Source organism: Choloepus didactylus, chromosome 6, assembly GCF_015220235.1.
Source record: "Choloepus didactylus isolate mChoDid1 chromosome 6, mChoDid1.pri, whole genome shotgun sequence".
Taxonomy (NCBI): Eukaryota; Metazoa; Chordata; class Mammalia; order Pilosa; family Megalonychidae; genus Choloepus; species Choloepus didactylus.
Genome location: NC_051312.1, coordinates 91,614,139 through 91,628,162, shown reverse-complemented (window position 1 = coordinate 91,628,162; position 14,024 = coordinate 91,614,139). Strand labels below are relative to the sequence as shown.

Below are 14,024 nucleotides of genomic sequence, written 5' to 3'. Positions count from 1 at the left end.
CACCCTGTGGGCTCCGGGCAGGTTCACCGCCCTGACAGTGCTGCCAGCCCAGCCTGTGCCTCCCCTTCTGTGGCCACAACCTCACAGTGGCTTCCTAGAGGGACCCAGGCCTAGAACTGGAACCCAGGAGTGATGTTGGCAATGCTCCTGTTCTAAATAAAGCCCAGGGAACAAAAATATGGTTAACAGAACTGAGCCCCAAGGGCTCAGGAGGCAAAGTTGCCGTAGAAATGTTGAGAGGGGCAATTCGTGCACAGAAGTCAGGGGTCCTGGGTTCTAATCCCAGCACTATCACTTACTAGCTGCGTGACTGGTCAGGTGGGCCCGCGCTGTACCATGGGGTAACACTTGCCCCCCCGCCCCCAACAGATGCTGTGAGGTTCCAAAAAGAGGATATAAGTCAAAGAGCTTTGCAACCCCTGAAGGGATACCCCAGGGGGCTGCAGGGATCTCATCCTGTTCTGCTCCCTTGATGTCTGGGAGCCAGCCTCCAGGGCTCTGAGCCCTCCTCTTACCCCCAGCCAAGCCTCTGCTCCAAGTCATTGCACCTTACCTCCCACCCTCTCCCATCAGACTAGGAGGCTATGACAGAGACTCAATCGTATCTCTACCTCCCCAGCACTGGCACAGCCCCTGGCACAACCCAAATGATGGTACGATTGAATCTCCCTGGGTCCTTCAGGATCCTGCTAAGGGGCAACCCTGTGCTTTGCGCCACACCCACAGACACATGCACACGTGTTCAGAGGCCCCGGGCTTCCTCTTGGGCCCACATCCAGACTACTTTCCTTCTCCAGGGCAGAGACCTTTCCTTTCTCCCTCAAGACCCCACTTTCTCTACCTACCAAGCTTGCACTTCCTGTTTCCCTTCCTTCAGGGCCCAAGAGGTAAAGGGTTAATCTGTTAGACCAATTCCCAGGATATAGCGAGGTGAACAATGACTTCATATGGCCTTTTGATGCTGTAACCCAACAGAGTGAGATGACAGGCATTTTTAGACACTGTGCAGAGATGTGACCTCACTTACAGGTCAGTACCTGTGAGACAGTTGTTATTATTATCCCCATTTTACAGAAGAGAAAACGGAGGCACAGAAGGGAAGGCAACTTGGCCAAGGGTGCACAGCTAATAAGTGGGTGAGATAGGATTTGAATCCAGTCTGTCTGACCCCGAGGCACCCCAGTGCTTAAGGAGCTCCCAGTCTAGTACAGTGCCCTCCCCCAACACTCACACATGCACAGAGACACACAGACACATCTCTAATACCAGACAGAGAGGACCGAGGTGCTTGTGGACATGGAGCAGGCAGCCTGGGGCAGGAGGGGAGGTTCGCTCACTCTGGGGTAGTGGGGAAGGCTCCATGGAGGAGGCCGTTTCTGAGAGGCAGATGTGGGGGCACAGGCACTGCCTCCACCCCCGAGGCAGGTCACTGCCCGGCCCTGGCCTCAGGTGGCCTGTCAACCTCTGTCCTCCCCAAGGCATGGGGGAGCCAGGTGGGAAGCTACTTACGTTGTCTTCATCATCCACCACCTGGATCTGCCCAGAGTCGCAGAGCTTCACCACCGCCCCGATAGGCACATCAAACTCTTGCCCGGATCTCAGGTCCATCCAGACATAGTCGCCCTGTGGATGACAGAGAGCCCCGAGCCAGGTAAGCAGGAAGGGGGTAACGGCACCCCTTCCAGGCAGTCCCATAAACCACCCCTCCCACCGGAGGCCCTTCTGCCAACCATGAAAGAGGGAAGAGAAAGGAATTCACACTTTCCAAGGGTCTTCTTGTGCTAGGCCCTGGACTGGGTACTTATGCCATGTCACTGATCCCTCCTCCGTGGCAGCTGTTACTCTACCCATTGCACAGATGAGCAAGTGGAGGCTCAGAGACAGGAAGAGCCAAGGCCACCCAGCTGGGCAGCTTCAAACCCAGGCCTGACCAAAACCCAGCTCCACTCTCTGCTCTACAGCCAGTACTACAGACTCAGTGGGGTTTAGGCAAAAACACCAAACCACTCAAAACACTTCCTCTGTGCCCAGAAGGAGGCATTACCACAGGACACCCCGTCTGCGGGTGAACCCCGCAGCCTCCATCACCTCCAGGGTCGACTTTCATAGTCACATCTACAGTACCTCATGGGACACCGCTCTGCACTAGGCCCTGTGGTTCAAGCACAGAGTCATGGCTGGTAGGAGGGCCCTGACCTCGAGGGGAGGGGGTTTCTGTCCCCTGCAGCACCCAGCACAGAGCCTGGCCCTCACTAAGGTCTCGTGGAAGTCAAATCTATAACCAAAACAGAAACCATAATGCCACCATGTGTGAGTCAGTTGAGATGGACTTAGAACGGCCATTTTCAGCCCAGATGTATTCTGAGTGCCAGGCACTGATCTACATGCTGGGGATCAAGCAGGGACCGCAGAGTCTACATTCTAGTTGCGAAGAGCTGCAAAACAGACTGAGCAAATACATTTAACACAATCACTTTGGAAGGTGGTGAGTGCTTGGAAAGACATGAACACACTACTGAGTGGAGAATGACCGAGCCGGCCAGCCTTAGACAGTAGCCAGGGAAGGCACTCTGGGCAGGAAACCTCTGAGCTGAAACCTGAAGAGTAAGGAGGAGCCAGCGGAGGAAAGAGGCAGCCAGGATAGTGACCTGGGCAGAGGGAGTGGCCTGTGTAAAGGCCCTGAGGCAGGAAGGAACGGCAAGGAGACGACTAGGTCAGGACCAGGTGAGAGAGCGGAGATCAGAGAGATGGGTGGGGGCCAGGACACATTGGGCCTTGTTGGCCTGGGGTAAAAGCTTAGATTTTATTCTAATCCTGATAAGAGGATGGTTTTAGAGTGGTTTCCAAATTCCCCAGGATTGTGAGAGAATTTTGACATCTTAATAAAAATATAACTTAATATCAAGCAGCAGTTAAAAATAACAGCTGATAAAACTGATTCACAGTGAAATAAATCTGAAGGCATGACCCCATGGAAAGAGCTCGGGCCTGTGAGTGGGGAGACATGGGTTCCAGGCCCTGTGTGACCTTGAACAGGCCACTGACCTCTCTGAGCCTCTGTTTCCGCAGCTCTCAGTGAGGGGTGGGCTCCATAAGTTCCTGCTCCAGCTCATCACTATTTCAGCCGCCTCCTGTCCCCACTGGAACCAACTATTTACAGCCATAGCTGCCACCGCGGGCCCTGGCTTCATGAGAATGGGGGTTAGTGCAGGTTAGAGACAGACTAGCTCCAAACTCGGGCTTTCTCCCAGAATAGTGGGGAGACCCCAGGAGGGGAGGAGAACTTGTGTGTGCCTGGGGCTCAGGGCTGCTTCCCATACCACCCCATTTAATCCTCACAACTGCCAGAGAACCAAACTCTCAAGCTGCGCTCCCTGCCGCTCCCCTCATCCACCCTAAGTGTGAGGGGCCTACAGAGAGGTTTGCCTGGTCTCGGGCTGATCTTCTCCTCGGACCCCCACTGTTCCTCCAAGTGGACCCCCACCTGTCTGTCAAGACCTAGAGGGAATGCAAGCAGCTCTTCTCTGGCCCCTCACCTCCCCTCCTCTGTCCTCTCCCTCAGGGAGTAGCAGGTTGGGTTTTCACCGTCTGCTTCTACTCCCCTGGCCTGGAGCTCCACGAGTGGGGCTGAGTCTGAGTACTTCATTTGGCCCACAAAGAGAGAGGGCCTCAGGAAGAAAGAGTATGTGTGAGAGTGTGTGTGTGTGAGACAGCGAGAGAGTGTGTATGAGAGTATGAGAAACTTTGCATGAGTGTATGAGTGTGTATGAGAGTGTGACTGTGTGTGAGTGAGAATGTGTGAATGTGCCTGAGAAACTGCATGAGTGTATGAGTGTATATGAGTATGTGTGTGACAGTGTATGTGTGAGTATGTATGAGAAACTTTGCAAGAGTGTATGATTGTGTGTGAGTGTGTGACAATGTGTGTGTGTATGAGAAACTATAAGAGTATATGTGTGTATGTGTGTGTATGTGTGTATATGGGAGAATGTGTGTGTGAGGAAGTATAAGTATGTGTGAGAATGTGAGTGACAGTGTGAAAGTGTGTGTGAAAGTGTGTGTACATGTGTGAGAGTGCATGAGAAACTTTGCATGAGTGTATGAGTGTGTATGTGTGTGACAATGTGAGTGTGTCAGTGTGTATGAGAAACTTTACAAGTGTATGAGTATGTATGAGTGTGTGTGACAATGTGTGTGTGAGTGTATGAGAAACTGTACAAGAGTGTATGTGTGTATGTGTGTGAGAGCATGTGTGAAAGTGTGTGTGCATGCGTGAGAGAGAGAGGAAATGACTCCTGAGGTGGGCTGTGGCTGGGCTGTGACACCAGAAAGCTGTTCTATTCCAGTTTAACCCACATTACCCCACAACGTCCTGGGTGGTTAGATGCTTTCTGTGATTATCTCATTGAACTTCATGACAACTCTTATACAGGTCTTATATGCCCAAGGTCAAATAACTGTTTCATGGCACAGCCAGACAAATGCCAAACCCAGTGCTCTTTCCCCACATCGCCTGGGCCCAGCCCTGAACCCAGCTCTGTGGGCCACACAGGAAGCACTTATCGGGTCCCTGGCCCTAGTGGCTCAGGGGCCAAAAGGCAAGCTGGAAGCTGAGACTGAGGGCAGGGCTGTCTCTGAATCACCTGCCCACTCTGGCCCAGCACAAGGCCTGGAACAGAAACTATTTGTTCCCCACTCAGGGAACACAGAATATCCAGAATAAAAGACCTCACGTGAGAAGGAAATGGAGGCTCAGAGGGGCTCGGCAAGATGCCCAAGGCCATACAGCAAGCAGAAGTGGCTAGAACTCAGCTCTCCTAACCTGGAGCTGTCCCCAGGAGGCCAGAACTTGAGGCAAGAGGCTACAATGGCAGCTTCAAGGGGTCTCAGGGAAGATGCTGGGGCCTGAGAGCTTCTGAGGGGAAAAGTCCTCACGGTGCCAGGGAAAGTCCTTGGAGCATCAGAATGCGGCAGGTTGTAAGGGCCCTCATTTTACAGATGAGGAAACTGAGGCCCAAAGAGAGAAAGGGACTTGGCCAAAGTCAGTCATGCAGACAGTGACTGATGAGTCTTGAGCATCTGGGGGGTAGGGCCTGAACCAGCAACAGGGTGGGTGAGGAGTTGCTGGTCAGGTGAGGGAAGGAAGGGAGGAAAAAAGAGAAAAGAGGGAGGGAGGGAAGAAGTGAAAGGACTTGAAGATTTATTGGGGCAGAAGGAAGGAGGAGGCAAGGAAAGGGAATCCCCGGAAATGAGACTGGGCTCCCAAGTCTAGCTCCACCAGCCTCTCCTGCCCACTGGCAGGTCCCAGGCAGCCCATGTTTGTCGGGCCCATGCCTACCACCCCACTGCCCATGACAACTTTACATACTCGGTGTGTGCGATGGGCACCCCATTAGAGACCTCACCTCGAATTGAAGACCTCATTTGTGACATGACACACTCCTCGGCGTGTCAGTGTAACTTGGGGGGAGTCCCGACTTCTCTGCCCTAAAATGGGCTGCTGGAGCAGAGGTCCCTGGGTCCCCACCAGCCCCAGAGTGGTGATTTCCTAGAGTAGGTGTGCCTAAACATTCTGCACTAGCCTGGAGCCCCCTAAAGGCACCCATAAACCCCAGTGGGGTCTCCCCGTGGGAAGCCAGCACACATCCACAGTGGAACACCTCATCAGGAGATCTGAGTACTGGTTTTAGTTCTGCCACTAACTTGCTGGGTAACTGTGGGTAAGTCATTAACCTCTGTTTTCACCATCTTTAAAATGGAAGGAGTCAGTGCAGGTGAAGATGACAGATGCATGCAAATGCAAGTTGTTTCTTCCAGGCCTGAGCCCAGATGGATAAATATTAACTCCCCACAGGCCTTAGCCCTTTATGCCTCTTCCCTCCTCTGGGAAAGTGCCTGGGGCTCAGTCTCCGTTTGTGGAATGAAAAAGTCTGTTTCAGGACCGGGACACTGGTTTATTGACCCCGTTTTCATTGCTGGGAAAGGTGACCAGTGACTTCCCAGGGGCACCTGTGAGCAAGGAATAGGGTGGGTGGTAAGGAGAGCCGCTGGTCATGCGCCCCCTCCACCACCCGGCCGGCCAGTCCACGAACGTTTACAGAGTCCCCTCTGTGCACCTGGAGGCACTCCCTGCTCGGGACCCCGGCAAACGCCGTGAAGTCCCTTCCTGGCCCTTGTCCGCCCACCCGCCTCGGGTTTTCCAGGCGCGAAACCCCGGCCCAGGGAGGGGCAGCCTGCGCCAGGTTCACGCCGGAAGTCAGGGACCGCACGCGGCCCCCGGGGCCCGGTCCGCGCGCGCCTTGGGGCTTTGCGAGCCTGCGGTGCACCCGGTCTGGAACAGGCGGGAAACCGAGGCCCGGGGCGGGGTCCCCGCAGCGCGACCCTCCCGCTCCCGGCCGGGGCCTCACCGGCATGACCGCGAAAGTCTTGAACGCCTGGTTCAGGCTGCGCACCAGCGCCCACTTGTTGGGCTGCTTGGCCGGGGGCTCGGCGGGCTCGGCGGGGGGCTCCATGGCGCCGAGGGGCTGGCGGCGGCTCCGGCGGTGGTGAGGCTCGGTCTCCCTAATTCACCTAATCCCGTGCGCGCCGCCCGCGGGGAACCCTAAACCAGGCCATCTGCCGCGGGCCCATGGCAACGGCGGCTTAGGTGACGCCCGCGGGCGGGAACCCGGAGGGGGCGGGACCCCTAACACCCCAACCTCGTTGGGGATTCCCGGCCTGCTTCCCTTGGACCACCGCGAGGGGCAGCCTACCATACGAACCAAGGCGCGCACCCCGGATACACGCGGCGCCTGGAACCTCCCCTTGACCGCAATTTTGGCGAAAATCAATGTCTTCTATGAGAAGAAACGAGGGGATGTTATGGAGTACAGCACAATCAACTCCAGGAATTTTAAAAACTGATCTGAAGGCGTGGAAGACCTTTCTAGCTTGCTGGTTGCCTCGGGGGAATGAAGGCAGATACAGATCTTCCTTCCTGGATGCAACTTTGGGGTATAGCTTCTGAAGAGCTCTGGCCCAGTCCCTGAGGTCGGGGGGTGATCTCCAGGCCAAAGAGAACGCCACTGAGGCCTTGAGAAGGCAAAGGTGATGGGGGTGGTGCATTCCCTGGACATTCCCCAGGACAGCCCAGTCACCCTTGATGGCCCAGCGCTCACCCCGCAGTGCGTGCCAACGCTGGGCTCCTTTGTCTTGGTGGCCAAACAGGACTGGGCCCCGGCTCAGGATCCGTGCTGGGCTCTGAGCCCAGCAGCCTCCACCCCCACCCCCACCCACAGCCGGAGGGCGGGAATGCCCAGGACCTTTGGCCCTTCTCCCACCTCCTCCTTCTCCCCCTTCCTGCTTATCTTTGTCCTCCTTCCTTCTCTCCACCTTTTTCTTCTCTTGTCCCCTCCTTTTCCACTTTTGACCCTTGTCACTATCTGGACTCAAGGAAGCCCAACTGGTCCCCTCTACAAATAAGCAAATAACAGCTGGAGTGGGAGGGTGGTAGCAAGGAGGGAGACAGTGATGCTTCACACAGAACTCAGAGCTGCTCAGGCTGGACCCAGAGCATCCTTCAACCCCAACTCCCTGTCCCAGCCTCAGCGACCCAGGGCTCTGCGGCCAGCACCAAGCTGACTGGTTTCAGTGATTTCCACCCATTCCCCGTGCACTCTCAGGGATTCTGCTCTTGGGAGGGGTCCTTCCCTGGTCAAGCTTAGAACAAGGGCACCTACCACCTGCTCTTCTGCCGTGGGCACCCATCTGAACAGGAATCAGAACCTCAGACACAGGAAATGCTGGTGGTGGACTTCCAGGCATCCTTCTCACTATCCATTTAATCAGACCTCACTGAGCACAGGCTCAGTGACAGGGACAGTGATAAGCAAGATGGGTCCTCAGAGCTCCCAGCTTGGTGGAGTGGGGCCCAGGCACAGATAAGGATGTACCTTGAGATAAGGGACAGACTGTCCTGGAGAGACAGGATAGCATGGTGGCTAAGAGGTTGGACTCTGAAGCCAGGTGCCTTAGGTTCAATCCCAGCTTGGCCACTTGCAAGCTGTATGATCTTGGGCATGTTCCTCACCCTGCCTTTGTTTCTTCATCTATCAGATTGCAGGATAATAGTAGCACTTACCTCATGTGAGAATGAAACAAGCCAACATGTGTAACACACTCAGATCAGTGCATGTTAGAGTAAACCCTGAATGATCATTGGTTATTAACTGAGGGAGTCAGTCAGGGGTGACATCTAGGTGTTATGATTTTCCAGGCAGACATTAGGAAAAAGGGCATTCTAGAAAGAGGAAACAGTAGGGTACAGAGAAGCAGAGGTGGGAGGGAAGAGATCGTAAAGCAGGTCAGGTGGGGCACACTTCAAGGTGCTGAGAGCCTAGCCCTGCCCAGACCCAGGCTCAACCCCCTGCACCCAGGCCAACCCTGAGCTGAAGCCCAGGGAACAAGCCCTGTCCCTTGTGGTGGGCTGGGCACCAGGACTGGGAGATGGGTTTGAGGTCCACTCTGTGACCTACTTGGGCATCACACTCAGATGCTTTCCCAAAACTGAGGTCTACAGCAACTCCAGCCTCCACTTAGCTCATGCTGAGCCCTCTGCCAGGAATCCTCTTCCCTACCCACTTACCCTCTTCCCTGCCCCCATCCAACCACCAAGTTTCCACTAAGCCATCTCACCTTCTCACACTCCCCTCCCACTACCCTCTGCTCTCTATTCCTTTGGTGCCTCACACAGGCCCCATTGCACCACCATCTGGTCCAACCCTGCCATTTTACAGATCAGAAGTCTGAGGTTCAGAGAGGGACAGGAACCTACCCAAGGACACAGCAAGTTGGGACAAAAGGCTTTTAGGAAATAACTGTATCAACTGTCATTAGCAAGTGACATCAGTGAAAATGGTGGAGTAGGGAACTCAAGAGTCCATCCCTCCACAGAAACATCCAAAAAACCTGGCAAAGACTGTCAGAATCAACTTTTTCAGAACTCTGGAAAATAGTCACAGGTTTACAGCAACCAACCAAACATGTAATAAAGAGAAAGGCAGCTGAAACCCAGTAGGAGAGCTTTGTGACATTTTAACTTGCCCCATCACTCCTCCCCAGCTTGGCAGTGATCTTGAAGACAGCAGCTTGCATCCTGGTATACGTTCCTGGGGCCTGGTGTGAGCCCAGAGGAAGAAGAATTGGCCTTGTTTTCGAAAAATTGTGGTTGTCTCTTTTGATCTGTCTGAGGGTTCCCTGAAGGATGAACACAAAGGGCTTGCTTTTCCCTAACTCAGAACTCAGTTCTATGGTGGGGAAGTGGCTCTGCTGAAGGCATTGTTTAAACACATTCAAAGACAAATAAACCACCCTCTGCCACTGGGAACAAAGGATATCACTGGGGGCAAATAACAGACACTCCAAAATGCCTGGGAGGAAAGGCTGGGGAATGAGATGCTTTGGGGAATAAAGGCTTTGGAAAGCTCTTACATATGTCAGGGAATATAGGTCATATGAATGCCCAGGGTTGGACACATGTTCAGAAAAGACCTGAGAAGACCCTAAGCTCTCGCCTCTGGCTGACCTTCAAGCCTCCACACAAGCAGGAATGAAGGCTAAGATGCAATTATAATGGCATTACTAAGCATTGAAGACATGCCCCAACACGCACACACACAGAGCCCAGTTGTAAGGACTGGGAGATTTGGGGTAATTGGGGCAGGGAGCTCTAGACAGAGACTTCAGTGACCACACACATCAAAGAAAGCAATCTTCACAAAAATTAGTTTAGAAAAGTCACTAAACAAACAACTATAACCCACAACAAGAAGCAACAACAAACTCTGGGGTGAAGGGATGGGGCAGAATATGACTTCCAGAGTTGCTACATTATTGTATTTAAAAGGTCCAGTTTGCAATAACAACAAAAATATGAGGTATACAAAGAAACAAGAAAGTATAGCCCATTCACAGGAAAAAAAAAAACAGTAATAGAAACTGTCCTTGAGGAAGCCCAAACATTAGACTTTACTAGAGAAGTACTTTAAATCAGCTGTCTTAAATATGCTCAGAGAACTAAAGGAAACCAAGAGAATGATGCCTCACCAAATACAGACTATTAATAAAGAGATAGAAATTATAAAAAGGAACCAAATTGAAATTCTGGAGCTCAAAGGTACAATAATTGAAATGGAATATTCACTAGAGGAGTTCAACAGGATTGCTGAGCAGGAAGAAGAAAGAATCAGTAAACGTGAAGGTAGGTTAATTGAGATTATCCAGTTTTAGGAACGGAAAGAAAGAAGAATGAAGCAGAGTGAACAGAACCTAAGAGACTTGTGGGACACCATCATGTGTACCAACACTTATGTAATGGTAGTTCCAGAAGGAGAGGAGAGAGAGAAGGTGGCACAAAGAATATTTGAAGAAATAATGGCAAAAATGTCCCCAAATTTGATGAGATATTTGAATTTGCACATCCAGAAATCTTGATGAACTCCAAGTAAGATAAACTCAGAGATTCATACTAAGACATATTATAATCAAACTGTCCAATGACAAAGACAAAGAGAGAATCTGCAAAGTAGCAAGAAAGAAGCTACTCATCCTGCCCAAGGGATCCTCAATGAGATTAGCAGCAGATTTCTCATCAAAAACCATGGAGGCAAGAGGGAAATGGGAAGACATAAAGGGCTGAAAGAAAACAAAAACTGTCAATCAAGAATTCTATATATGACAAAACTATCCTTCAAATATGGAAGAGAAATTGACATTCCTTCATAAACAAAAAACAAGGGACTTCATTACCACTGGACTTGCCCTATAAGAGATACTAATGGTAGTCCTTCAGTCTGAAATGAAAGAGCATTAGACAGTAACTCAAATCAATATGAAGAAATAACGATCTCTGTAAAGTAAACTACACAAGTAAATATAAAGGTCAATATTATTGTACTTCTGGTTTGTAACTCCTATTTTTTCTTTCTTTTTAAAAGAGATAATTTAAAAGAAAAATGCATAAAACAATAATTATAATCCATGTTAATTGGCACACAATGTGTAAAGATGTAGTTTGCAACAATAACAACATAAAAGGGAGGAACAGAATTGTATAGGAGCAGAGTTTTTGTTGAACTTATTGAAGCTAAGTTTGTATTAACTCAAACTAGGGTTTTATAAGTTTAAGATATTAGTTGTAATCTCCAGGATTATCAATAAGAAAATAACTAAAAAATATACTACAGAAAAGAAAATGAGAAGGAAACAAATATGGTCAATTAAACCCAAAAGAAGGCAGTAATGGAGGAATGAGGAACAAAAAGCTATAAATACAGTAAACAAATAGCAAAATAGCAGAAGTTTTTCCTTATCAGTAATTACTTTAAGTATAAATGGATTAAACTCTCTGATTAAAAGACAGAAATTGGCAAAATAGATTTTAAAAAATGATCCAACTATTTGCTGTCTTCAAGAGACTCACTTTATATTCAAAGACATGAATAAGTTGAAAGTGAAAGAATGGGAAAAGTATGCCATGCAAATAGTAACCAAAAGAGACCTGGGGTAGCTATACAAATATCGGATAAAATAGAAATTAAGTAAAAATTTGTTATGAGAGACAAAGCAGGACATTCTATAATGATAAAAGGGTCAACCCAACTGTCATCAGCAGCCCACACATTTATCTTCAAACTTCCCATGAATGTTGGCAAAGTACATCCAGTCCCTACTCTGGCCCCACCACAGAGCCAGGAATCACATCACACTGCAACAGAGGAGCCCTCCGTAGGGTCCTTGTTAAGTGGGTCACGTGCACCGTAGACCTCTGGATGCTTGTTTCCACGCTGGCACCAGCTGGCCTTGAAACCCTGGGCAAATCCTTCTCCCTGAGCCCTCGGTTCCCCCATCTCTACATGAGAGGCTACTGCAACAGCCTCACAGCCTTCAGGCAGGGCGTGAGCCTCCCGTTATCCCCAGGTTCGCCCCCAGGATTCCTGCAGGCTCAGTTGCTCACAGGGTTCCCGCAGGCTTAGCTGCTCAAAGTGCCCTCTCCATGTATCTGAGCCACCTGCCACATTGATCTGGGAACCTCTCCAGGGCAGGGAGTGATTTATCCCGGCATCCTTTGTGCCCAACCTGGCTCTGGGAAGGGGCTCAGTGCCTCTTTGCTGGGTGGGTGAGTGAGAAAGTAGCAGGAGGGGGTGGCCTGACACATGAGGAATCCCCAGGCACCCCAACCCCACCCCCAAGGCACTTGCCATGATGGGTCTGCCCAGGCTGCCACAGAGCCCCTGTTTCGCAGATGCCATCCAGCTCAGGGCCTCTGACCTCTCCTCCCCCAAGTTCCGTGCCTGCTCCTCCTGCCACAGCCCCTGTGCCCTGTACAGTGGCCCCCTCCCAAGGCCTTCTCTCCTTGCCTGCCACCCCCCTCAACATCAGAGCTCCCAATCCTGTCTGGACCCACGCCAGCACTGCCTGGGAAATATCAATTACCAGATCTGGGACTGTTTCCTCACCTGTGAGATGGCCACAAGGATCCCTACCTCACAGCCTTGTGGTGATAAAATGAGATTATGTATACGTGGTGCCTGGCACATAGTGGGACCACCTGGCACATAGTGGGTGCTACTTTTGAGGAATAAAAACCCTTAGTAAACTTTCTTCATGAATGAAGAGATTTGGGTTCTTAGCCCATCTTTATGAAGTTATGTCCTGTAGTACTCTGCAGGGACTCAGAAAGGCTGGGATAATGGATGGATGGATGGATGCATGGATGGATGGATGCATGGATGCATGGATGGATGGATGCATGGATGGATGGACGGGTCCTGTCACTGATATGTCCCAATGGGGATGCTCTACACATGGGGAAAGAACATGTCCTTTGAGGCTTCCTGAGATTTTTACCCCAAACAAACTGAGAGAGAGCAAAGAACAAGGATATCTCAAACAGAGGAACTCTATTAATACTATTTTAATGTTAGGAGTAGTAGTGGTAGATAGTGTTTATTGTGTTTTGTGTCAAACGCCATCTAGTCAAAGTCTGCATGCATTGTGACATTTCATTCTCAAACATCACTACGAAGAAGGTACCATTATTAGCCCTGTTTTACAGATAAGGGAACTGGGTTCAGGAATTTACCTACAGCCTCACAAATAGAAGGGGATGGAGCCAGGATTCAAACCTAGCCCTTCAGACCAAAAGATAATCATTCATTCATTCCACAAAGTAGCACAGAGCTCCTTCTCTGAACAGACCAGTGCCCAGGGCTAGGGAGACAGTGGGGAACAGGTTGATGGCTGTCCTGGGTTCCAGGCCCCTCCTAGGAGTCCCAAGCCCAACATAGAGCCCAGGTCTGTGGGCTCTGCCTTGTGGAACCACCTTATTGGATGGTCCTCCAGAGCTGGGGCCTTTTTCAGAACCAAAGAACTAGCAGAAATGCGCTTTCCGTTTGAGGGGTGGGCAGAGCTGGGGCGCACGTGCAGACACCTGCCCCCAGGTGAGAGCCACCCACAGGGCGAGGCTGGGGGTAGGGGCCAGTCACCCCAAGGCCTGCCTCTGAGGCCCCAGAGGGAAGACATCCCTCCTTCGGCCGAGGCCCTGGTACAAGCACACACTCATCGAATGTGACTTTCCTTCTCTTTTTGATCCTGGCCATCCTTGATGGGCCTTTGAACAGGCTCTCTGATGGAGAGGCTCTAGAGGGGTCTTCTCCAGCCGCTAAGGTGACTGTCCTAAGCCTGCTCTGAAGCCTGTCTTCAGACACACACGCGCGCGCACGCACACTCACACACACTCATACATGTACAGGGTTGCCCCGCTGGCCTCTGAGGGCCGTGGAGGAGGCGGAGTTGCTGGCCGAGCCCCCATGGCACACACCACCCCCCACAAGGCCGAGGGCCCAGTGCCTGGCAAACCTGGCTCAGGGCCCACATTCCTTCCAGCTCTGGAGACAGGGAGCCCATTAGAGCCTCACGCTGATCATGGGGAAGGGCTGAGGGTCAGGGGCTGTTTGTGACCCTGTAGGAAGGGGGAGCTGGAGGAC

At 51.3% G+C, this 14,024-nt stretch overlaps 1 protein-coding gene across 10 annotated transcripts in view; it reads right to left on the bottom strand.

Annotated features, from left to right (window-relative positions):
• The window catches only part of MYO7A (myosin VIIA), an 83,113-nt gene that overhangs the window by 66,336 nt on the left and 2,753 nt on the right, over window positions 1-14,024 (bottom strand). For 9 of the 10 annotated variants that reach the window (XR_005217503.1, XR_005217504.1, XM_037840785.1 and 6 more), the window contains exon 3: window positions 1,510-1,623. Coding sequence is in view for 8 of the 10 variants with exons in the window: in XM_037840785.1 (XP_037696713.1) it covers window positions 1,510-1,623 (114 nt within the window). In the remaining 2 variants the exon portion in view is untranslated. Of the gene's footprint in view, window positions 1-1,509; window positions 1,624-6,761; window positions 6,777-14,024 lie in introns of those variants that run through there. The other variant, XM_037840787.1, reaches the window with a different exon arrangement.